The sequence below is a fragment of the Coregonus lavaretus genome (assembly GCF_964263955.1).
Source record: "Coregonus lavaretus genome assembly, contig: SUPER_35_unloc_3, whole genome shotgun sequence".
In the NCBI taxonomy this organism is placed as follows: domain Eukaryota; kingdom Metazoa; phylum Chordata; class Actinopteri; order Salmoniformes; family Salmonidae; genus Coregonus; species Coregonus lavaretus.
In genome coordinates, this window is record NW_028167179.1 from 417,335 (window position 1) to 444,883 (window position 27,549).

The window sequence follows — 27,549 nt, forward strand, 5'->3', positions numbered from 1 at the left end:
AAGTATTTGATCCCCTGCTGATTTTGTACGTTTACCCACTGACAAAGAAATGATCAGTCTATAATTTTAATGGTAGGGTTATTTGAACAGTGAGAGACAGAATAACAACAAAAAGGTCCAGAAAAGCACATGTCAAAAATGTTATAAATTGATTTGCATTTTAATGAGGGAAATAAGTATTTGACCCCCTCCAATCAGAAAGATTTCTGGCTCCCAGGTGTCTTTTATACAGGTAACGAGCTGAGATTAGGAGCACACTTAAAGGGAGTGCTCCTAATCTCAGCTTGTTACCTGTAGAAAAGACACCTGTCCACAGAAGCAATCAATCAACCAGATTCCAAACTCTCCACCATGGCCAAGACCAAAGAGCTCTCCAAGGATGTCAGGGACAAGATTGTAGACCTACACAAGGCTGGAATGGGCTACAAAACCATCGCCAAGCAGCTTGGTGAGAAGGTGACAACAGTTGGTGTGATTATTCGCAAATGGAAGAAACACAAAAGAACTGTCAATCTCCCTCGGCCTGGGGCTCCATGCAAGATCTCACCTCGTGGAGTTGCAATGATCATGAGAACGGTGAGGAATCAGCCCAGAACTACATGGGAGGATCTTGTCAATGATCTCAAGGCAGCTGGGACCATAGTCGCCAAGAAAACAATTGGTAACACACTACGCCGTGAAGGACTGAAATCCTGCAGTGCCAGCAAGGTCCCCCTGCTCAAGAAAGCACATATACATGCCCGTCTGAAGTTTGCCAATGAACATCTGAATGATTCAGAGGAGAACTGGGTGAAAGTGTTGTGGTCAGATGAGACCAAAATGGAAATCTTTGGCATCAACTCAACTCGCCGTGTTTGGAGGAGGAGGAATGCTGCCTATGACCCCAAGAACACCATCCCCACTGTCAAACATGGAGGTGGAAACATTATGCTTTGGGGGTGTTTTTCTGCTAAGGGGACAGGACAACTTCACCGCATCAAAGGGACGATGGACGGGGCCATGTACCGTCAAATCTTGGGTGAGAACCTCCTTCCCTCAGCCAGGGCATTGAAAATGGGTCGTGGATGGGTATTCCAGCATGACAATGACCCAAAACACACGGCCAAGGCAACAAAGGAGTGGCTCAAGAAGAAGCACATTAAGGTCCTGGAGTGGCCTAGCCAGTCTCCAGACCTTAATCCCATAGAAAAGTAGAAGTCATGTTGTGCAGAGGGGTCAAATACTTATTTCCCTCATTAAAATGCAAATCAATTTATAACATTTTTGACATGTGTTTTTCTGGATTTTTTTGTTATTATTCTGTCTCTCACTGTTCAAATAAACTTACCATTACAATTATAGACTGATCATTTCTTAGTCAGTGGGCAAACGTACAAAATCAGCAGGGGATCAAATACTTTTTTCCCTCACTGTACGTGAGGGGTGGGAAATAATACATAGATAATTTGATAGAGATAAGGTTAAGCATTATATGACTGTCTCTCATTGCGGAGCTAAGGTGGTGTAGTAAAGGAATTTCATTATGCCGCAAGGGAAAACATAATCCATTTGATAAAACTTGTTAGATCTGTTTCCAAATCAATTAATGTAGATTTGACTCGTTGACTGCTAATTTATTCCCCTTGAGCATGTGAGATCTTTGCAAAGAAACACTTGGATGACCATTAAGGCTATTTTCTGGTAATTGTGTTATGTGACAGATGTTAAGACTACAAACCATTGTAATTGGGATATTTGCAGGATTTACTTGTCATTTCAATAGGCATAGGTTCTGTGTTACTGACTAAAATCTGGGTTTCTGATTATAATTCAACTATGGCCATGGGTTGCTTAGATTGATATAGCAGCCAAACGATTTCGAGGAACTACAGGTTTTTTGTGTGGCTTAATGGTTTGCTGGAGGAACCTACTGAGAACGGGGTTGTAATTTTAAATATTGAATGGAATATGGAAATTAATTGAATATATGCTTGTCAACTACAGCAAGTGTTTGTCTTGTTACCTGTAGCCTAATCAGAAAGGACAGTTACCTAAATCTACTGACTTCTAATAATAGCGGATTGGTAATTGCATAGAGCTGTGGCTATGATCTGAATGGATAACGAAGGAAAGTAAGTTATGTTAAACAACAAATTTATATTTTGACTAAATTAATGCAATAGGCTACAATGATAACATTATCGAAAAGGGGCACAATCTAATGCGAAACAGCTATTACCTATGTCGTTGATCCAGTAACGATACCAGGATAATAGAACCACAATTAAAAGTGTCTATAGTATTGAGAGAATTTCAGTGGGTTATTCCAAAACGAGCGACAGTAATAAGGGAACAAATAGAATTACCCAAATAGAATTACCCAAATTGGTACATGAAATTCGAAGGTGGGGGCGCAGACCAGGAGAAAAGATAAGTCAGACCACGATTATTAAAACAATGGTGGGTGCAGGAAATAGTAATAACATAGAAGGTAGGAGAATGTAGGATATGAACTAGGCGTCCAGATATAGACAAGTAAAAGAGAAAAACTAAGAAGGAAAAGTTAGGGAATAAATGCCAAGACAAAGATTAGAACGAGAACCAGCCGCATTTAAGTATAGGATAAGGGGATATACAATAGTGGATTACACAGTGACAGCAAACATACAAATAATAACGTATGATATAGTCATACTGAAAGACAGGAAAATAAGGTATAGGAATTTGGATACGGGATACCTAGAGTACGGAAATGGAAACGTAGGAATATTTGAGAAAATAGTAACGTGAATATTATTAGGGGAAAATAGGGGGTGGTCTAGCAGAGTATGAAGATATATTAGGGAGAAAGATACCATGAACTGAGGAATATAAAAACTTTTAGCTGAGATCACTACAGAAATATTACTGACCCATCCTAACAGAGACACTGAACCTAAACATAAAGCTACAACAGCAATCTAGGATTGTGAAAGTTGTCAAGTTAGTTTTTAACCCTACGATAGAGGTAAACGCAGAACGTTGTTTGAGAATGGGTTTCATTTTTTGTCTACTAGTAAGAATAGAAGAGTTTCCATGTTTTAGTTCAAGGGTGTTAGCGACTGGGGCTCGCTGAACTCGAGCGGGCTGTAAGGGACATAATGGGTTAAGTTTGGTGTAGTGGGATCACTGGTTGCTGCGGAAAAGGAGGAGGTCAAAAGGGGGTGAGTGTAAACGGTGTGAAATGGCGCGTTAGTAGCGTTTCAATCGGTAACGTCACTCGCTCTGAGACCTCAAAGTAGTTGTTTCCCTTGCTCTGCAATGGCTGCGGCTTTTGTGGAGCAATGGGTAATGGTGCTTCAAGGGTGATTGTTTTCGATGTGTGCATAGGGTCCCTGGTTCAAGCCCAGGTAGGGGCGAGGAGAGGGATGGAAGCAAAACTGTTGATGCTGTTGACCCGGATCACTGGTTGCAATGATTGGATTATCCAAATGGGGTTATGCGTTTGTTTATTTTATAAGGTGTCTTTTCCCCTTAATTGAACACAGTATTATCTGATGTGTCTTGAGTAGGATTCTTTCTTCCAGGATTGATGGAAGTCCCCTACAGTATGTATGTTAAGGGAGATGTAGGAGACCACGTCTCAAACAACATTTTAATAGATGCTTGGGATCAAATATCAATGATTCCTTACGCTGAGAAATGGACTATATTTGCGACAGGAAAAAGTATTACATTTAGTGGGGTTGGAGAACCCTTGCAAGAGTTAAAGACAGTGGATTCTAAAAAGTGATATTGAAATTGGCAGTATGTATGGGCGAGAGCACGAATGATGATTCCAAATAGTCAAACGTTGTATCACGCTGCATTTAAACAATCGCTGAAGGGTTTTGTGTTGTAGTGAGTTGTTATGGGCGTCGAATGACGAGAACACTGATAGGCCAGACCATCAATACATTAGTAAACTATTTTGGTAGAGAGGGGCCACAAAGCATGTGGGAAAGTACAACCAGCGAAACAAAAAGATAACATACAGTTGAAGTTGGAAATTTACATACACCTTAGACAAATACATTTAAACTCCGTTTTTCACAATTCCTGACATTTATTCCTAGTAAAAATTCCCTGTCTTAGGTCAGTTAGGATCACCGCTTTATTTTAAGAATGTGAAATGCAGGGGCGGTGTGTTCATTAGGGCGATATGGGCGACTCACTGCCAAACGGGAAAAGGAAGGGATTTTTTTTCTAATCAATTATATCACGGCAACAGTAGTTATCAGTGTTCTAATCTAGACGTCTGATCTGCCACTAAATGTCCAATCAGGCTAAAGTCGTGCTTCAAATGGCCCCGCCCCTTTTGGGGCGATTTCAGTCAGGTTGAAAATCGCCCCAGAAGTCTCTCATAGACTCTCATGTAAAATCTTTTTTTTTTCAAATATCAGAGCTTTCAATACAATCTCTATGGGTTCCGGGAGGGCTTGCACTTACGCGCTTTCGTCATACGTAACATAACCATGAACGTAACTAAGAAAAGAGCGGGTAGCAGTGTCAATCAATTCACGTACTACTGTCAAGATGGCTAGCGTTCAGTGCAACTCGATTGTCTCTTTGAAAGAAGTTCCTTTTTGTCGGCGAACAAATCAAGATAAATTGGCAACGAAACAATTAGGACCTCCCAGACCAAATTTAATAATTCAACAGGTTTCTACTAAAGGGGGAAAGTCCTACACCCGAGGATTTTCCAAAAATTGGTACGAACGAAAAACCTGGCTAGCAGGCTGCGATGTAGCTAATGCAGTCTTCTGCTACCCCTGCTTACTCTTTCACCCTGAAGGCGGCACGGTAGACAGCACCGCTTGGACAGCGACTGGTGTAACGGACATGCACCATCTTTCAGAAAATATTAAGAAACATGAGCTGTCAAAGACCCACATGGATAGCTGTTTGAGATTGTCTGCTTTGGGGAGAGTGAACATTGCCACTCAACTGGATGAGGGATACAGGCTAGCTGTCCGCCGCCACAACGATGAGGTTAGCAAGAACCGCCACATCCTCAGCCGGCTAATCCAGTGTGTGAAGTTTTGCGGAGTGTTTGAGTTAGCTTTGCGAGGCAAAGATGAAACTGAGGGCTCCACCAACCCTGGTATTTTTCTTGGACTTGTCAACTTTGTGGCACAATTAGATGAGGTGTTTGATGACCATCTTAAAAATGCTAAAGTTTTCAAGGGCACATCAAAGACCATTCAAAACGAGCTACTGGAGTGTATGCTAGCGGTCATGAGGGAACATATTGTGGAGGAGGTGAAGTCGGCGAACTTCGTAGCTATCCAAGCTGACGAGACCACGGACGTTTCTACACAGACACAGCTGGTGCTTGTGCTGAGGTACATAGATAGCAACCACAAAGTGCAGGAGCACTTTTTTGAGTTCCTTCCCATCTCGGAATCAACCTCAGTCTCAATCGCCAGTGTGCTTTTGGAGAGACTGAACGGTCTTTTTGCCGACGACGAGAAAGTCAAACTCATTGCGCAAGCTTACGATGGAGCCAGTGTGATGAGGGGAGAGAAGGCTGGTGTGCAGCAAAAGGTACGTGAGCATTTCAAGAATGCCCATTACGTGCATTGCTATGCGCATCAGCTGAATTTAATCATGCAGCAAGCTACTTCTCGCATCAAAAAAGTGAACATTTTCTTTTCCGATCTGAGCGGGATTGCAACTTTTTTTTCCCGGTCACCCAAACGCACCAGCATTCTTGACCAGACTGTTGCACGAAGACTGCCCAGACCTTCATCCACACGGTGGAACTTCAACAGCAGAGTCGTGAACACTGTCTACGAGAATCGAAACGACCTCATAGAATGTTTTGAAGCCATCCGGACGGGTTCATTGGGTTCATTTGACCAGCCCACCGTGAGAGAGGCATCTGGCTACGTGAGGATGCTACATGATTAAGATTTTATTTTTTTCCTGGGGCTTTTTCACAAAATCATGCCCCACGTCGACATTCTGTACCAGAAGCTACAGAAGAAGGACATCGATGCTGTCTTCATCAAACGTGCCCTCGACAGCTTCACAAGCAGTGTGCAGGCCATAAGGTAAGATTAAACAATATCATTCGATCTTTCTCAAAGCAGAGCTTAATTTGAAAATGTATGCATGAAAGGAGACTGCATTTGTGTTTGAAATTACATTATTCTCATTATATATGGCCAGTGGTGTAATCTATCTTATTTTATATACTATGTGTACTGTACAGTGGTGCTCATAAGGGTATGAACACATTCTAAAGTTGACTAAAAAGAGGAATACAAAAATAAAAAAATCATCTTTTGGAAATTGATCTTAATGACTTAATTAAAAAAGTTGGAAAATCCAACCTTTAAGGACACCAATTTTCTTTTCTTTTTTATTCCTCTTTTTAGTCAACTTTAGCATGGGCTCATAAGCTTATGAGCACCACTGTATACTGTGCTGAACATCCAGGCTATGTGAGACACAAAGGCTAACTTAAACACTAAAGACTTTATGCATCCCTGCCCATTTTAAGTGGAACTGAAGTATTTGTACTATACATGGATACATTGCATATACCTGTGCATCACATAGACAACAATACTGTACAAAGCCAACAAACACATTGGTCTGTTTGCCTTCAGGGACTCCTCTCAACAGCAGCTGCAAGAAGCAACAGGAGCCAAAAGACCCAGAACAGCTTTGAGAGAAGAGGAGAAGCAGAGGCTGTCTGAAGAGGTCTGCAACACCATCCTGGATCCCACCAAAGAAAGGTTCTCTTTCTCTGGCCACCTTGTGAGTGCTACTTTACTGCAAGCAGACATGTTTGAAAGGTACTGCCATTCATTTCCTGATGAGGCTCTGAATGCCACTGTGAATGCATACCCCATGCTGAGCAAGGCAAAGCTCAAGACAGAACTATCTCTGATCTATGAGAATCCTGAATTCAAGGGCTGCTGTGGTGCACTGGCACTGTACCAGGTTCTCATGAGCTACAACCTCCAGGAGACGTTCTCTGAGACTGTGACTCTGTTGAACATCCTCATAACTACTCCCATGACAACAGCTGAAGCTGAGAGATGTTTCTCAACTTTGACACGAGTTAAGACATTCCTGCGAAATTCAATGGGCCAGGAACGTCTGAATGCACTGGCCATGCTTTCCATGGAGAGGGAACTAGTCCTCAGCATGCCTGATTTCAATGAGAAAGTCATTGACCGCTTTGCTGCATTGAAAGAGAGAAGAGAACAGTTTCAGTACAAGTAATGTAGCCTCTCTCTCTCTTTGTCCCTCCCTGTCTGTCTCTTTAACACACACACGCCCAAATCAGTTCACAGTTGATGTTGTTTAAAATAGTTATTTTTCATTTAAAAAATGAGGGGAGAGAAGGCTGGTGTGTAGCAAAAGGTGCGTGAGCATTTCAAGAATGTCCATTACGTGCATTGCTATGCGCATCAGCTGAATTTGATCATGCAGCAAGCTACTTCTCGCATCAAAAAAGTGAACATTTTCTTTTCCGATCTGAGCGGGATTGCAACTTTTTTTTCCCGGTCACCCAAACGCACCATCATTCTTGACCAGACTGTTGCACGAAGACTGCCCAGACCTTCATCCACACGGTGGAACTTCAACAGCAGAGTCGTGAACACTGTCTACGAGAATCGAGACGACCTCATAGAATGTTTTGAAGCCATCCGGACGGGTTCATTGGGTTCATTTGACCAGCCCACCGTGAGAGAGGCATCTGGCTACGTGAGGATGCTACATGATGAAGATTTTATTTTTTTCCTGGGGATTTTTCACAAAATCATGCCCCACGTCGACATTCTGTACCAGAAGCTACAGAAGAAGGACATCGATGCTGTCTTCATCAAACGTGCCCTCGACAGCTTCACAAGCAGTGTGCAGGCCATAAGGTAAGATTAAACAATATCATTCGATCTTTCTCAAAGCAGAGCTTAATTTGAAAATGTATGCATGAAAGGAGACTGCATTTGTGTTTGAAATTACATTATTCTCATTATATATGGCCAGTGGTGTAATCTAGCTTATTTTATATACTATGTGTACTGTACAGTGGTGCTCATAAGTGTATGAACACATTCTAAAGTTGACTAAAAAGAGGAATAAAAAAATAAAAAAATCATCTTTTGGAAATTGATCTTAATGACTTAATTAAAAAAGTTGGAAAATCCAACCTTTAAGGACACCAATTTTCTTTTCTTTTTTATTCCTCTTTTTAGTCAACTTTAGCATGGGCTCATAAGCTTATGAGCACCACTGTATACTGTGCTGAACATCCAGGCTATGTGAGACACAAAGGCTAACTTAAACACTAAAGACTTTATGCATCCCTGCCCATTTTAAGTGGAACTGAAGTATTTGTACTATACATGGATACATTGCATATACCTGTGCATCACATAGACAACAATACTGTACAAAGCCAACAAACACATTGGTCTGCCTTCAGGGACTCCTCTCAACAGCAGCTGCAAGAAGCAACAGGAGCCAAAAGACCCAGAACAGCTTTGAGAGAAGAGGAGAAGCAGAGGCTGTCTGAAGAGGTCTGCAACACCATCCTGGATCCCACCAAAGAAAGGTTCTCTTTCTCTGGCCACCTTGTGAGTGCTACCTTACTGCAAGCAGACATGTTTGAAAGGTACTGCCATTCATTTCCTGATGAGGCTCTGAATGCCACTGTGAATGCATACCCCATGCTGAGCAAGGCAAAGCTCAAGACAGAACTATCTCTGATCTATGAGAATCCTGAATTCAAGGGCTGCTGTGGTGCACTGGCACTGTACCAGGTTCTCATGAGCTACAACCTCCAGGAGACGTTCTCTGAGACTGTGACTCTGTTGAACATCCTCATAACTACTCCCATGACAACAGCTGAAGCTGAGAGATGTTTCTCAACTTTGACACGAGTTAAGACATTCCTGCGAATTTCAATGGGCCAGGAACGTCTGAATGCACTGGCCATGCTTTCCATGGAGAGGGAACTAGTCCTCAGCATGCCTGATTTCAATGAGAAAGTCATTGACCGCTTTGCTGCATTGAAAGAGAGAAGAGAACAGTTTCAGTACAAGTAATGTAGCCTCTCTCTCTCTTTGTCCCTCCCTGTCTGTCTCTTTAACACACACACGCCCAAATCAGTTCACAGTTGATATTGTTTAAAATAGTTATTTTTCTTTTTTTTTTTAAGTTAAAAAAAAAAAAGAATCTGTTCATGTTCATTTTTACAAATCTATACAATTGGCCAGAATATGGTTGTTCATATTTACAAATCTATACAATTGGCCAGAATATGGTTGTTCATTTTTACAAAGTCATACAGATAGCTGTGTTTACCTTTTCTAGAAATTATTTTCAAATTCTGTTTTCAGGCAAAATGTCTATCACTGTTCATTTTCACAAATCTATACAAGAGGGCAGAATATGGAAGTCTATAAAAATGTCTTATTACCAATAACTTGCATCAATGTTTTCAGTAGCCTCTATCAAAAGCTCCTGCTTGCTTGTTGTGAATTATGCTCAGGTGCACATATTTCCAATTCAACCATGAGGCCTTTTTGAAGCAAGTAATGTGTATATCAGTATTGACTTATATGCTGCCCCTGTCTTCATGTTGTTGCTGGACATATCTTTTTTAAAATGTGTGTAGGTCACCTAAATCATCAGAAAAATTGCCCCCCCTGAGAATTTTTTCAGGAGCCGCCACTGCACATTACTGACCGAGGTGGAAAACACACGAGGCCTTGGAGCGGAGGTGCGCGTCGAGGCTACGGGGCTGCTTCGTGCCATTACGCAGCGCAGTTTTCTTTTCATTGCGCACCTTGTTATGAAACTGTTGTCACTTTTCGAGCCGCCTAACAGACTACTACAGGCCGAAGATATGGACTTGTTCACTGCGGTGACACTTGTGAACAGCGCTTCTGACTGCGTGAAGACAATGCGCGCAGAAAACGAGTTTTCTGCACTGTGGGATCTCTGCGCTCCTCCAGCATCGGCCACCGAGGCTGTGTCGGTGACCGACCCTGGTCCAAGCAAGAGAAGACGCACAATTAATAAGAACCTCCGCGGATTTGCAGTTGAAGAAACAGTTGGTCAGCCACAAAGTGACATAGATGAAAAGACTGAGTTCATGAGATTGTTTTACAGTGTTGTCGATGCTGTGCAAGGAGAGATGAATGCGCATTTTGGAGAGCGCAGTAGCGAGCTCATTGGCGCACTGGCTGCTTTGAACCCAGAGGCCGAGGATAATTTCCTGGACCCATCAAAGGTAACCCCTCTCCTGGTATTAGCTGGAACTGATGTGGTTGAATCTGAATATACTGTGGCTCATTAGTGCCTGGTGAAGAAAATAACTGACACCCCGGTTCCCCCCGAAGATGGAAAATGGACAATAGCCAACATCCTCAGCACATTCAACTGTTGACTCCAGGCTATGTCGACTGTTTTCACAGCCTACACACTTGCCCTAACCTTAGGAGCTTCCACAGCAATGTGTGAAAACTCATTTTCCACGCTCAAAAGCGTCTTCTCAGCGCATCGGCGCAGTATGCTGCACAGACACAAGGCCCAGCGGATTCAGCTTGCTTTTGAAAAGGACCTCACTCACAAGTTTAAGTCCGAGTGGAAGGATACTTTGATGAGGAGGTTCTGCTCGGAGAAACGCCGCCTCCCGCTGTACTGACAGGAGGGACTGGAGAGAGGACAGCGCTGCCTCCACTCAAAGTACCGGTAGGTTCAAAGTCTCTGTGTGTGTGTGTATATGTGTGTGTGTGTGTGTCTCATGGCAATGCATATCCCTCTGTTGACTGCTTTAAAATGCAATGTTTGAGAGATGCTTCTGGTGTTACATCTAATATGTTGTATAGTCAAGTGTTTTATGGATATTCATAACATTGCTTCTATGTAATGTGGTGTAGGCTATAGGCTACCTGGTCATATTGCTTTTGGTTATGTTTAATGTGATGATTAGGTGTTGCGCAAATAGAGTATACGATTATTATAAATATACGTACTGTAGGCTAATAATAATTGTGCCCTGCCCTCCCATGCATTTCATATGCCCCCCTTAAGACTGAGGTCTGGCGACGGGTCTGAAGAGGACCCCTGACACGCACAACAAGATAACACAACAACCACATTTTCAATTGACAATGATTGATTTAAATGGATGTGGTCAATAGATTTGTATAGGCATATATACTCATTTAATTTAACTTGTAAGCCAAGGTTGGATTAGTAGGTCTATGTAACATGCACCTGGATAACCGCGTCATGAATCGGAACGGGCTCCAACGTCCTCATATACACATTATGACAAAATAAAGAGCTTAATCTTTCACGAAATAAAGACATAGAAGAAAACAGGTTCTAGAAACTCAATTTCTCCATGGCAATAGAATGTAAACATGTATGTTGCGCCAAACATAACCAAATATCGCCTACAACTCAATTCTCAGTGCAGCATATTGGACGACTCCACAGGCATTGATCATTCGCGACTTTAAGTAATTCCTGTTATCTATAGAGCATCCCGTATATTTATAGCGCTTCATTTCGTCCCCCTCTGACCATGGATAGGGTTGGGAGCATTCCTGAGTTCACTTATGGTCCCACTAAGGTAATCTTAGGAGATATTCCTTTTGGCATACTGTAAATGCCTGTGCATAATGTACCTAATAAAGCATAATTATTTTAATTATCTTCAAAGGAATTCTGTAGAAGCAGCCTTTATTTTCAGACTCTGCAGGCCTGCTGGGAGGAAGTATATTACAATAAACAGGTAAGATTCATCCCACAAAAACAGTAACCACAGAAAAAAAGAGAGAGATTTAATCCCAAAACAAGAGTTTTATTTCAAGATAGTTTAGAGAAGATGGTCATAAGATCACTTGCAAATTGTGAGACATGAGCAGTTGTGAAATGTTGCGAGAAGCCCTTCTGAAAGCACATTATATGGTCTTTAGTGGCACGGTCTCACACCTTACCTCATCTTGCAGAAGAAGCTCATGGTCCACTATCTGCTGCTCCAGAGTCGAGGCCAGGTCTCGCCCCATGTCACCATGGAGCACATGAGCGATTGGCTGGTGTCTCAGGGCAAAAAATCCCTTAGGGAGAGCTGAGTACCACGTCAGCTCTCACCTTCACTGCCATTATTTGTCACCAGCAGCATTCCAGGAGGTGTGGGTAAAATAAACAACAAAAAATAGGAAGCCAGGAAAGTTGAAATGTTTTGTGTTTTATTTGAAGGGTGTGGAAGGAAACCCTGGAGGAGGGGAACGAACTCGCTCGGCTGGTAAGAGAATGAGAGTTAGAGACTTAGACTATCAGTCAGTGAGCTCTTTTCTAGCCTTTCAACAACTAGTTAGTACAGCAGAATATATCTGTTGTGAAATTACACTAATGGGACTTCCTGTTTCCTACGGCAGACCTGGGAAGTAAACACCTGCCTAAAAATGATTGACATGGGGCACGAGGCTGTCTGCAAGCTCCGCCGCTCTATGCACCCCAACTCTCCAGCTGGCGCTGACATGTGAGTTCCATGTACTGCCCTGCATACAGCTTGCTCCATTCATCTACACATCTGGAGCTATGCAGAAAGAAACTAGGGCAGTGTTCTCTGTGTGAACATTGCACATCGTTTAGCTTTCTCTGCTGCTTTTTGTTGATTTCAGCGACCCTAAGGTCCACAGCATCGTGGAGAGAGCTGTGAGGAGCATTCTGGACAAGCTGTCCAATAAGCCCTGTAGCAACCTGCTCAGCCCATCCCAGGTGGTGGTGGAGCTGGTGCCCAGGATCCTCCTGGCCCTGTGGCTTCAGCCAGAGGAAGGCCATTCAGATCACCCCATCCTCCTAAGCGGGATGGCTGTGAGTATGGTGGTGGCCGTAGGGGAGAAGCTCTCCAGCATGTTGAAGGCCTCTTCTCCTCACACCCCTTTCTCCCGTGCTGCTGCTTTTGACTCTGTGAGGTCGATCCTCGGGAGAATCAGCCAGTCCTTCTCCCTGGATGACCTCACAACCCCTTTTTTTATGAGCTCTGTCTGTGCCTTTGTGGCGGACGAGGTGAAAAGCTACTTCCAGCCTACTGCAGACACCCTGCCAGTCCCCCCTGTCCTAGTGGTGGCCGTCTCCGCCACACTACCAGCTGACATCCAAGCAGGTGAGTAGCACTCATAGAGAGCACTCTGACAGATGCCTTTTGTCATGACATCCTGGTGCCTTGTAGTAGTAAAGCCAATCAGGATTTTAATTGTCACCCCAAACACAGATGCAGACCTGGCTTCTTCGCACCTGGAGGTTGTGGACATCACCCCTAACAAAGAGGCTCACCTGGCTTCTTCCCACCTGGAGCTTGTGGACATCACCCCTAACACAGAGTTAGACCCGGCTTCTTCCTATCAGAAGGTTGTGGAAACCACCCCTAACACAGAGGCAGACCGGGCTTCTTCCCACCTGGAGGTTGTGGACATCCCCCCTAACACAGAGGCAGACCCGGCTTCTTCCCACCTGGAGCTTATGGACATCCCCCCTAACACAGAGGCAGACCGGGCTTCTTCTCACCTGAAGGTTGTGGACATCACCCTTTACACAGAGGCAGACCCGGCTTCTATCCACCTAGAGGTTGAGGACATCACTCCTAACACAGAGGCAGACCTGGCTTCTTTCCACCTAGTTGTTGTGGACATCACTTTTGACACAGAGGCAGACCCGGCTTATTCCCAGCTGGAGGTTGTGGAAGTCACCCCTAATATAGAGGTAGAACCTGTCTCTTCCCACTTGGAAGTTGTGGACATCACACCTTACACAGAGGCAGACCCGGCTTCTACCCACCTGAAGGTTGTGGACATCACCCCTAACACAGAGGCAGACCCGGCTTGTTCTCAGCTGGAGGTTTTGGACCTCTCCCCTAACACAAATGCATACCCGGCTTCTTCACTCTTGGAGGTTGTGGACGTCACACTTGAAGAAAAGCCTCTCATGGTGGCCGTCTCCGCCACTCTGCCATCTGCCATCCAAGCAGGTGAGTAAGACTTATAGAAAGCACTCTGACAGGTGCCATTTGTCATGATAACATGTAAAGTGTTGGTCCCATGTTTCATGAGCTGAAATAAAAGATCCCATTCAACTGGCCAGTGTTTAGAACCTACGGTTTGCATTTATTTACATTCTGTCCCGCTTTTGTCCTTTTCCAGAGGATGTTGCTGTGGTCACCCCGGACGTCACCCCACACGTCACCAAGGACGTGACCCTGGATGTTCCATGCAGGGCGAGGAAAGGGGCGTCCGGCGTTTTTTTTGCAGGCTTTGGAGGGCAGTGTGCTGCTGCGCTTGCCACAAGGAAGAGGAGGAACAATATTAACTATTCATTAGACCAGAAACAGGATTGAACCATAGACCATTAAATTATTTGCATTATAGTTGCCTTCAATTCTGATTTTCTTCTGTTTAATTCTTAATTAATTTCAGAACATTTCTCTAAACTTTGTGGAGTAGGTTGTATAAATAAGTGGGAAACATCCCAATCCCAATTTTAATGCTTTTAATAATTTACCTATGACATTTTTTTTAGATGTATTATTTGACAAAAAAGTGGAGGGCGCTCAACCAACGTTGAGTCGAGGTGCAACCAAAAACCTTAATCATAATCTAAAAGGAAAAGCGCAACTCTTTCTCACTATTAAAAATGCATTGTTTTATTCAAGCAAGGTTAAAAGATTAACGTTTAGGCCTAGTCTATGACGATATGCAAGTTGTGTTTGCCCAGTTAAAGGGGGACCCAGACTCACCCTGGTTCTTGAGGGTTGCAGACACTGAATAATTATCATTTGAAATAAATGGCACTTTTCAAGTCTTGACTAAATATCTTTAATGAATATGAATTAAACATTTTATTTCATTTTTTTATTTAACCTTTATTTAACCAGGTAGGCCAGTTTAGAACAAGTTCTCATTTACAACTGCGACCTGGCCAAGATAAAGCAAAGTAGTGCGATAAAAACAACAACAACACAGAGTTACACATGAGATAAACAAAACATACAGTCAATAACACAATAGAAAATCTATATACAGTGTTTGCAAATGTAATAAGTTATGGAGGTAAGGCAATAAATAGGCCATAGTGCAAAATAATTACAATTTAGTATTAACACTGGAGTGATAGATGTGCAGAAGATGATGTACAAATAGAGATACTGCGGTGCAAATGAGCAAAATAAATAACAATATGGGGATAAGGTAGTTGAGTGGGCTAATTACAGATGGGCTGTGTACAGGTGCAGTGATCGGTAAGCTGCTCTGACAACTGATGCTTAAAGTTAGTGAGGGAGATAAGAGTCTCCAGCTTCAGAGATTTTTGCAGTTCTTTCCAGTCATTAGCAGCAGAGAACTGGAAGGAATGGTGGCCAAAGGAGGGGTGATATACCTGCTGGAGCACATACCACGGGTGGGTGTTGCTATGGTGACCAATGACTTCAGATAAGGCTGGGATTGATGACCTGGAGCCAGTGGGATTGGCGACGAATATGTAGTGAGGGCCAACCAACGAAAGCGTACAGGTCACAATGGTGGGTAGTATATGGGGCTTTGGTGACAAAACGGATGGCACTGTGATAGACTACATCCAATTTGCTGAGTAGAGTGTTGGAGGCTATTTTGTAAATGACATCGCCGAAGTCAAGGATCGGTAGGATAGTCCGTTTTACGAGGGCATGTTTGGCAGCATGAGTGAAGGAGGCTTTGTTGTGAAATAAGAAGTCGATTCTAGATTTAACATTGGATTGGAGATGCTTAATGTGAGTCTGGAAGGAGAATTTACGGTCTAACCAGACACCTAGGTATTTGTAGTTGACCACATATTCTAAGTCAGACCCGCCAAGAGTAGTGATTCTAGTTGGGCGGGCTGGTGCATGCAGCGTTCGATTGAAGAGCATGCATTTCGTTTTAATAGCGTTTAAGAGCAGTTGGAGGCTACGGAAGGAGTGTTGTATGGCATTGAAGAAGGTTTGGAGGTTTGTTAACACAGTGTCCAATGAAGGGCCAGATGTATACAAAATGGTGTCGTCTGCGTAGAGGTGGATCTGAGAGTCACCAGCAGCAAGAGCGACATCATTGATAAACACAGAGGACAGAGTCGGCCGAGAATTGAACCCTGTGGCACCCCCATAGAGACTGCCAGAGGTCCAGACAACAGGCCCTCCGATTTGACTCATTGAACTCTATCTGAGAAGTAGTTGTTTGAGAAACCAAGGCTATTTAGTCTGCCAATAAGAATGCGGTGATTGACAGAGTCGAAAGCCTTGGCCAGGTCGATAAAAGACAGTACTGTCTTTTATCGATCGCGGTTATAATATCGTTTAGGACATTGAGCGTGGCTGAGGTGCACCCATGACCAGCTCGGAAACCAGATTGCATAGCGGAGAAGGTACGGTGCGATTCGAAATGGTCGGTGATCTGTTTGTGAACTTGGCTTTCAAATACTTTCGAAAGACAGGGCAGGATGGATATAGGTCTGTAACAGTTTGGATCTAGAGTGTCACCCCCTTTGAAGAGGGGGATGACTGCGGCAGCTTTCCAATCTCTGGGGATCTCAGATGATACGAAAGAGAGGTTGAACAGGCTAGTAACAGGGGTTGCTACAATTTCGGCGGCTAATTTTAGAAAGAAAGGGTCCAGATTGTCTAGCCCAGCTGATTTGTAGGGGTCCATATTTTGGGGGGGGTTCATGAGCAAGTTGCAGAGCTGGTGGCCGGGGTAGGGATAGCCAGGTGGACAGCATGGCCAGCCGTAGCAAAATTCTTATTGAATTTCTCGATTATCGTAGATTTATCGGTGGTGACAGTGTTTCCTAGCCTCAGTGCAGTGGGTAGCTGGGAGGAGGTGCTCTTATTCTCCATGGACTTTACAGTGTCCCACATTTTTTTGGAGTTAGTGCTACAGGATGCAAATTTCTGTTTGAAAAAGCTAGCCTTTGCTTTCCTAACTGATTGTGTTTATTTGTTCCTGACTTCCCTGAAAAGTTGCATATCGCGGGTGCTGTTCGATGCTAATGCAGTACGCCACAGGATGTTTTTGTGCCTGTCAAGGGCAGTCAAGTCTGGGATGAACCAGGGGCTATATCTGTTCTTAGTTCAGAATTGTTTGAATGGGGCATGCTTATTTAAGATGGAGAGGAAAGCACTTTTAAAGAACAACCAGGCATCCTCTACTGACGGAATGAGGTCAACTACAATTGACTTGAGGATCAGAGCAGGAAGGCTGACTGGCTAGCCCTGAAGGCCCTCTGCCTCTACCTCTGTGTGGTTCATCTCAGCCAAGAGGTTGTATGGGTTGTCTGTCTCTCACTGGGTGTGAATCACTATCACTATGACCTCTCGCTCCGCCTGCCCGTTGGCCTGATCACAGGAGCAGGGGTGATGGCATCCAGGGTAACCTCTTCCTCTCCTGTATCTAACGCATCTTTCTGGCTGTGAGTTCGACTGAGGTCACTCGTTCTCTCTCCCAGGGTGTTGGATAGTTTCTCCTCCTCTGTGTCTTGTGTATTTTCTAAATTGTAGAATAATAGTGAAGACATCAAAACTATTAAATAACACATATGGCATCATGTAGTAACCAAAAACGTGTTACACATATCAAAATATGTTTGAGATGTGAGATTCTTCAAAGTAGCCACCCTTTGCCTTGATCACAGCTTTGTACATACAGAATAATACGAAATGTTCTGAGACCAGGTTGCGCTTTCACCTCCCTCGGTAAGAGGGGAATAAGGCAACCTCAGAGTTACATTCAAGGATACTTTATTGACACACACGGATGAAATGGACATGGAAAGGTAGTGGAATGATAGTGGTCCTGTAATGGACAGATAACAGGGCTAATGAATATGCACAATAACTGATAGCACAAGTAGAGCAACAACACTATTAACAAAGGAAGGGCTGTATTAATGGCATAATGCTACCTGCAGAGTATTACACAACACAGTAAACACAGAGAGGCAACTTACAATAGGCAATGGTAGTAACTATAAAGAACAACAAGCAAGAATGATATACATGTTACAAACTCACTTTGTGCACGTACACTATCCCACGGTATCTCTGTGCATTCAAATTGTCATCGATAAAATGCAATTGGGTTCATTGTCCGTAGCTTATGCCTGCCCATACCATAACCCCACTGCCACCATGGGGCATTCAAAACGATGACGTCAGCAAACAGCTCGCCCATATGTTGCTTTACAAGTGGTCTGAAGTCGTGAGGCCAGTTAGAAGTACTGCCAAATTCTCTAAAGCCGCCTTGGATTATGGTTGAGAAATTAACATAAACTTATCTGGCAACAGCTCTGGTGGACATTCCGGCAGTCAGTAAGCCAATTGCACGCTGCCTCATAACTTGAAACATCTGTGGCATTGTGTTGTGTGACAAAACTGCACATTTTAGAGTGGCCTTTTATTGTCCTCAGCACAAGGTGCACCTGTCTAATTATCATGCTGTTTAATCAGTTTCTTGATATGCCACATTTGTCAGGTGGATGGATTATCTTGGCAAAGGAGAAATGCTCGCTTACAGGGATGTAAACAAATTTGTGCACACAATTTGAGAGAAATAAGCTTTTTGTGCGAACAAAATATTTCACGCTTTTATTTCAGCTCATGAAACATGGGACCAACACTTTACATATTGCGTTAATATTTTTGTTCAGTGTAGTTATTAGGTTGGGAGAATGGGATCCTATCTGGGCTAGCTAAAGCCAACTTCATGGTTAGTAGTATGACAGAGAAAAAATAACAAGACAAATTTAAACATCATAAATCTGAGGGGGCAGGTGACCCTGTGCCCCCTTTGGGCATGACGTCTCTGCTATCAACCACATCATTCTGTCTCCGTGAATATTCAAAACAGACACATTAATTCAGGTCTGGTACTGTTCCTACCATATAGATCAGGGATGGACAATTCCTGTCCTTGGGGGCCGGAGTGGTGTCACACTTTTTCCGCACACTCTAGGAGCTCAGATGCAATAATTTAATAACCTAATAACCAAAGTTTCGACAGACAAGCTGTCTTCATCAGGGTATCCTGACGTTGGTTATTAAGTTATTAAATTATTGCATCTGAGCTCCTAGAGTGTGCGGCTCTCCTTTTCTTTTTCAAGTGTTCTACTCCGATAGCCAGCACCTCGCCTAAATAGGTGTGCGTTTCTTTCGCCTCCATATTAATCTGGTACTGGTCCTACCATATAGATCAGGGATGGACAATTCCAGTCCTTGGGGGTCGGAGTGGTGTCACACTTTTTCCCCATCCCTAGCAAACACAGCTGATTAAACTTATTGCATTCTAAACTGAAGCCCATGAGTACTTGATTATTAGAGTCAAATGTGTTAGCTGGGGCTGGGGAACAAGTGTAACACCAATCAGGTCCCAAGGACTGGAGTTGCCCATCCCTGATATAGATGCTCTGTTTGCACACATCGAGGGATGTGGTGACAGTGGAGACAAGGGAACACACATAAACAGCTTTGTCCTTTTAGAAGGTCGTCATAATCCTTACATAAATATGATGTGTATGCAAGAAATGCAGAGCCACTTCCAAAAACATATTGACAGAGTCTAGTATCTAGTAATCTAATCAATTAGTTTTCAACCCCTTTGTTATGGCAAGCCTAAATAATCTCAGGAGTAAAAATGTGCTTAACAAGTCACATAATCAGTTAGATGGACTCACTATGTGTGCAATAATAGTGATTTTCAAACGACTACATAATCTCTGTACCCCACACATACAATTATCTATAAGGTCCCTCAGTCCAGCAGTGAATTTGAAACATAGATTCAACCACAAAGACCAGGGAGGTTTTCCAATGTCTCGCAAAGTAGGGCACCTTTTGGTAGATGGGTACAATTAAAGCAGACATTGAATATTCCTTTGAGCATGGTGAAGGTATTAATTACGCTTTGGATGGTGTATTAATACACCCAGTCACTACAAAAATACAGGCGTCCTTCCTAACTCAGCTGCCGGAGAGGAAGGAAAACTATCAGGGATTTCACCATGAGGCCAATGGTGGCTTTAAAACAGTTAGAAAGTTTAACGGCTTTGATAGGAGAAAACTGAGGATGAATCATCAACATTGTAGTTACTCCACAATACTAACCTAATTGACAGAGTATGCACTCACTAACTGTAAGTCGCTCTGGATAAGAGCGTCTGCTAAATGACTAAAATGTAAATGTAAAAGAAGGAAACCTGTACATGCATTGTGTTTGCAATAAGGCACTAAAGTAAAACTGCAAATAATGTGGCAAAGAAATTAACTTTATGTCCTGAATACAAAGTGTAATGTTTGGGGCAAATCCAACACAACACATCACTGAGTACCACTCTTCATATTTCCAAGCATGGTGGTGGCTGCATCATGTTATGGGTATGCATGTCATTGGCAAGGACTAGAGACTTTTTTAGGATAAAAAGAAACGGAATAGAGCTAAGTACAGTCAGAATCCTAGAGGAAAACCTGGTTCAGTCTGCTTTCCAACAGACACTGGGAGACAAATTCCCTCTTCAGCAGGACAATAACCTAAAACACAAGGCCAAATATTCACTGGAGTTGCTTACCAATATGACATTGAATGTTCCTGAGTGGCTTAGTTACAGTTTTGACTTAATTCAGCTTGAAAACTTATGGCAAAAAAAAAAAATGGCTGTCTATATAATGTATATTGCATATATTTTACAATCCAGTTGTGCAAAGCTCTTGGAGACTTACCCAGAAAGACACAGCTTTAATCGACTCAGGGGTGTGAATACTTATGTAAATGAGATATTTCTGTATTTCATTTCCAATACATTTGCAAAAATTTCAAAAACGTGTTTTCACTTTGTCATTATGAGGTATTGTATGTAGCTGCGTGAGAGAAAATATTATAATTGAATCCATTTTGAATTCAGGCTGTAAGAAAACAACATGTGGAATAAGTTAAGGGGTATGAATACTTTCTGAATGCACTTTATATCTGCAAGAAAATGATAAATATGTGAATGTTTGAAAGGGGGTCATATAAACATTGCCTTATTTATATTCTTACATATAACATAAAGTTAATTCTGTCTGAAATAGTCATGCTATAATGGGCGTCGTTTCTCAGACCAAATTTCCATTCTGGCTGAAACAAAGCAATCTGATCATGCTCCAGTCAAATACAGCTATAGGGAATGCCTATACATTGTCCAATCTCCTTCCACACATTGATTTCATTCTTCGCATCTTTATTCAGAAACAAACAAACTTGAAATTAAGTGCTGTTTCAGTGTCTTGTTGCAGGTTGTGCAATGTTCAAAAGTGTGTGTGATATTAGCATTAACTTGTGTGTGTGGTGTCAAGTGTGGATGGTCCTATGTATGCAAATAGCCGAGATTGGATATTTCAGCACCATGGACAGCAGCGACATTGGGATAGCGAGATCTGTAATTCAGCAACACATGACACTGGATAGCGGCTGTCTCAGGTGAAGTTGGCATTGGGAAAATCCCATCTAATAGGAAACGAGGCATAGGAGGCAAAAAGACTGAAGGAGAAGACTCCCACAGGAACTCTATGCTTAACTGTTCTGCCACATTCATTTCAAATGTTACATTTTTCGATTTGTAAATAAAAGGGAACACATCTGCAAATAATGTAAACTGACTTTTCTAACTACACTGTACAGCTTTAGTGTGTCTGTGCGTCATAGGTACAACTGCAAGCAATTCGCTTCTCAAATCCTTCTCAAATGTCTGTTTAATGTGAGAAATAAAATGAAAAACAACTGTTAGACTAATACAATGCGTACTGTCACAAATTATTACTATTCCCAACAAGACAACGAAGTGATGGTCTTTACCCACCATGGAGACTTATAAAGGCTACTTCCCCCCCACCAAAAGTTCCCACGCAGAGCGATGTTGTTTACTACATCATTATGCATATGTAGCGTGGTTCGTTCTGCGTTGTGTACTTTTAATTAGGACACTGCCACAACTGGAATTCTGATGGTTGGATAATTTTTATTCGATCTAAACACGAAGAGACAAAAAAAAGATGTTAGCCCTTGGTGCAGCCACAGCTCTCGGGCACCTTGCTAGTTGAAGGTCAGGCAAAAGAGAATAGGTGCTGCATGCACACATTCAGTGCCTAACAACACACTATACAATACAAGTAAAATGATATACAACATAATTCTGACAAAATAAAAGACATACCTGTACACGAAGAGACAACACACAATAGGTTAGCCCTTGGTGCAGCCACAGCTCTCGGGCACCTGCGTGAGCACATAGAAACTCACTCAAACACTGACCCAAATACTCCCGAGTTACAATAGGTACCCAAATTAGCGAGCTTGGTGAAAGTTGTTAACATAAATCTTTATATTGTCCACATTGTAACAAAACCTATAGTTGCGTAACAGCACTTTGTGTAACTTTACCACAGTTTTATATTGACAAATTATGGCGCCAAGGACAACATAACTTGCTAGTTGAAGGTCAGGCAAAAGAGAACAATAAGAGGGTACATAAATACAGATAACCCGCGATGGACCAAACCAAAATATACAAAACTTTTACAATTAGGTGTATTTACAATATAGATATATAAAAATGATTGTACACCAAAAAATAACATTAGCTATGCAGCTGTAATTAAATAAAAACCACATTGAATTATTATTATTATTATTATTATTAACTTATTAACATCCCCTCTTGACCTGGCCTACTTGAACTGTCCTTGTGTGCAACTTGGTGCATAATCTAGGGGAACAACATCACACTACTACATTCACCCCTACTGTTTTACACTAGATTATAAACACAAAACAAAACACATTACCTCGAAGGTAACAAAGCAAAGAAAGAAAAAAAACATTTCACACACACAGGGCGACAGAGTAACCCAGTGTAGTCCCTTAATTCTAGACCCACAAATGGTCGATCAGCTGGAAAGCTATCCCGTGAAGAATTAGGAAAAATAAGAGGTAGCTAATCCCTTATTCAACCCTATACAAAAAATGCCAAATACATTTTATGCTGATGAACTACACACAGTTACATGAATTGTCAAAAATATTAGACAAACCCACAAATCACTCTAAGACCCACTTAGATTACCACATACCTCACAACAAAGAAAAGGTAGGCAATATCCTACCGTCACTGAGAAACCAAGAATTGTTTCATTTCCTGTGTAGACATAGTTTGGATTAGCCTATTCACTGGCTTAATAAATCTACCTAGTCTAGTCCGAACACCCTCACCCAAAAACCTAGCAGGAATGTCACGGACAGCACCAACCGTGCTCAAAGGTCTAACCTCAGGTTGGGGAGTACTACAGATCAGCATATCCGGAGCCAGCACACTTTCAATTTCCGACTCAACACTAGTAGTGTCAGACGACTGATCAGAATCCTGGTAGATTGTCACAGACCAGACTGACAAAGCATCTTCAACCAAGTTAACAACATCAGGCACAGCACCATCCCAGCTGAGTGGAGTTTCACTATCAGAATTCTTGTAGGCTTTGGGGATCTCAGCCCCGAAACCTGAAGGATCTGGAGAAGGTCTGTATGGAGGAGCGGGCCAAAATCCCTGCTGCAGTGTGTGCAAACCTGGTCAAGACCTACAGGAAACGTATGATCTCTGTAATTACAAACAAAGGTTTCTGTACCAAATAATAAGTTCTGCTTTTCTGATGTATCAAATACTTATGTCATGCAATAAAATGCAAATTAATTACTTAAAAATCATACAATGTGATTTTCTGGATTTTTGTTTTACATTCCGTCTCTCACAGTTGAAGTGTACGTATGATAAAAATTACAGACCTCTACATGCTTTGTAAGTAGGAAAACCTGCAAAATCGGCAGTGTATCAAATACTTGTTCTCCCCACTGTATGTACTGGATATCATTTTTATTTTACATTTTTAGTAATTTAGCAGACGCTCTTATCCAGAGCGACTTACAGTTAGTGAGTGCATACATCATTTTTATTTTTCATACTGGCCCCCCGTGGGAATCGAACCCACAACCCTGGCGTTGCAAACGCCATGCTCTACCAACTGAGCAACATCCCTGCCGGCCATTCCCTCCCCTACCCTGGGCCAATTGTGCGGCGCCCCATGGGTCTCCCGGTCGCGGCCGGCTACGACAGAGCCTGGATTCGAACCAGAATCTCTAGTGGCACAGCTAGCACTGCGATGCAGTGCCTTAGACCACTGCGCCACTCAAAGGGTGCCAGCTTTGCAACCCATCTCTGCTCGCATGCATCGTCTCGGCTTTGTAAGAATATATTTGAGTGGATTGTTGTCGGTCCACACAGTAAACTTATGCCCTCGCAGCCAATGGCTGAATTTATCATGAATGGCCCATTTCATGGCTAGAAATTCCAGCCGGTGAGCAGGATACTTGGATTGTGCATGATTAAGAGATTTACTAGCAAAAGCTATCGGCCTGGCTATGTCCTTCCCATCTTGCACTTGTGATAGTACAGCTCCCAAACCACTAGTAGATGCATCCACGGAAAGTAGAAATGGCTGAGAAAAATCTGGATGAACCAGCAGTGCCTGGTCAACTAGTGCTGATTTCAAAGCTTCAAAAGCGAGTCGACATTCGGCAGTCCAGTCTGCAGCAGTGAGCCTGCGAGGGGGACCAGGCCTCTTCCTACCCTTGCCTCTCCTAGGCTTCTTCTGACCTGTAGTTAGCTGAAACAATGGCCTAGCAACCATGGAACAATTCTCAATATAGTGCTGATAGTATACTACCATACCAAGGATATAACCTATTTTGATAGGAGACGGTGTGACACCATCAGCATTATCTCACTCTGTCACATTCAAAATGGTTTGAACTTTAGCAGGGTCAGTGGCTACACCCTCCTGAGAAATGATGTGGCCCAAAAACTTTACAGACCTCCTCAGAAACGTGCACTTAGACGGAGACAGTTTAAGGTTGTGCTCCTGCAACCGCTGAAAAACCATCTCAAGTCTCTGCAGACTATCTTCCTCCGTCTTAGCAAAAACCATCAGATCATCCAAGTAACAAAGGAGACTTAGAACGTTTTGGTCACCAAAGATGGTCAGCATCATTCTCATAAAAGTAGCCGGGCTGTTGCAGAGGCCCTGAGGTAACCGATTGTACTCGTGCAGACCTAAAGGGGAGGAAAAGGCAGTGTATTTCTTGTCCTCTTCATGCAGTGGCACGTTGTAATACCCTGACGTCAAATCCATTGTGCTGAAGAAGGCATTACCTCCCAGCGCGGCCAGTACATCAGCCTGATGAGGCAGGGGATGAGCATCCTTTACTGTGCGGGCATTTAACCACCTGAAGTCAGTACATAGGCGCAAGTCCCCATTCTTTTTCCATACCAGCACCAATGGTGAGGCATACTCGCTGCTGGATTTTCTGACGATTTCCTTTTCCTCCATATCATCCAGTGTTTCCCTGAGTTTTTGGTAATGAGCTGGAGACAGCCTACGATAAGGTCATCGAAATGGGCGGTCATCAGTCAGCCGTATGCGAAGGCAGAACTCCTTTGCCTCGCCACAATCTAGGCTATGTCTAGAGAACACTGTGTCATACTTCCCAATTAAGTTGACAAGTTTATCTTTCCAGAACTGTGAAACTGGACACTCCTCAACAGACAGGCCTTGAAGTCCAAGATTCCTCAGTGTACTGTTGCCATTATCTACACTGCCACCAACTGAACTCTTATCTGTCAGACTGCCATGTGATCTGTCACATTGAGCCTTTGCCACATTCTGATGAGCTGCTTGCTGCTTGACATCATTAAAATACTCCAATGCAATGCAAGGGTACACATCCGCCACTTTAGCATTTCGTCTCAGGGTAACTGGCGATGTTGTTGGATTCACAATCTTCACAGGGAGCCATCCATCCCCCCACAGAGGCGTAACTACTCTCCCCACTAGTATGTGTCGATTCACACAACGAGACGTGCTGGGCTCGACAACAACAGTACTGCCCACAGAGAGTTTTGTCTTTGGGGGTAGGCGGCCCCACACCAGATGCTCACTCATGGGTTGGAGCGTTGCTGCTCTCTTCAACTTAATGGTGCCCACTTTATCTGGGATGGAGTCTCCTCTCCATCTCTCCAGATTTGACATCACACTGGCTAGAGGAACCTGGTGTACCCGCCACCCGCCAGTAGCTGTCATTTGATTTGAACTGTCTAATCAGAGACTTCAACACATTAGTGCCCACAATGAGTTCATCAACCTGCCCATCAACAATAAGCACTGGGACTACATAACAGAAGCCATAAAGTTGAATTTTTAAGTCACACATGCCCACTGGGCTAGTTTGTTCCCACCACAACCCACCAGGATGATGTCTGAAGGAGCTAGAAAGTTCCCCTCTACCACTCCTGCCTCCCTCAACCGAGGTACAATATCTGCGCGCAGAGTAGTAGCCATGGACCCACTATCTAACATCCCCTTCAGCTCAACTTTATCCTGTACTAGCACAGTGGTGTAAAACAAACTGTCATTCTGAGTAATTCTCATTGTGTTCTGAAAAATGACTGTGTTGTTCTTGGGTACTGACTCACAAAAGTAAGAATAAACAGATTGGATATCATCATCAGTGGAGGAAAAATAAGAATGCCCTCCTCAGAACGGAGGCTTTTTAGTTTTCCTGAGACCTGCCAGTCTGTCCACATCCAGGGTTCTGTCGCTGCCCAGCCTCACTACAGTCAAAGCTCATGTGGCCCGGAGAAAAGCACTTGACGCACAGCTGGTGCATCTGACAGTGAGCTTTGGTCCAGTGATTAGTGCTTCCACAGTCAGCGCACTCATGCTGACGTTTGTGGAACTGTTTAAGGGGCCCTCTACATTTAACATGTTTAAGTCATCTAGCAGACGCTCTTATCCAGAGCGACTTACAGTTAGTGCATACATTACTTTTTTTTTTTCATACCCCCCGTGGGAATCGAACCCACAACCCTGGCGTTGCAAACACCATGCTCTACGAACTGAGCCGGCCATTCCCTCCACTACCCTAGGCGACGCTGGTCCAATTGTGCGCCGCCCCATAGGTCTCCCGGTCGCGGCCGGCTACGACAGAGCCTGGATTCGAACCAGGATCTCTAGTGGCACAGCTAGCACTGCAACGTAGTGCCTTAGACCACTGCGCCACTCACAGACTGAGTATTGCTGAGTATTGCTGACCAGAGCCTTCTCTAACAAAGTCAAAACTTTCTTTAATGTCCCACCCTCAGATACAGATGGTGCCTGGTCTGGTTCACGGCCACATTGAGAAAAAGATGACAAATTAGGTATTTTCACAGGACCCACTCCCTCCTGAGGGCAGTCAAAAACAGCAGCAACCTGCTGTGAAAGTTGTGTTCTACATGCTTTACGTTCCCTTAACAGTTCATCCAACCGATCCTGTACCTCACTGGCTGTCCAGTCACGAATGGGTTTGCTCTTGAACACTTGGGCCAACTCTTTATCAGGACAGTTGCATACAAACATGACTGCCAACTCTGAGCACTGATTGGGTAAGGTCC

General features: G+C 43.2%; 1 protein-coding gene across 1 annotated transcript; it reads left to right on the forward strand.

Moving 5' to 3' along the window:
- Positions 1 to 13,500: 13,500 nt before the first annotated feature.
- Positions 13,501 to 24,713, forward strand: LOC311110301 (uncharacterized protein; the record flags this gene model as incomplete). Its single annotated transcript, XM_084188837.1, has 4 exons — positions 13,501 to 13,524; positions 13,606 to 14,005; positions 14,178 to 14,300; positions 24,703 to 24,713. 4 exons carry the CDS (start codon positions 13,501 to 13,503, stop codon positions 24,711 to 24,713), a joined length of 558 nt encoding a protein of 185 aa, XP_084044963.1.
- Positions 24,714 to 27,549: the final 2,836 nt, after the last annotated feature.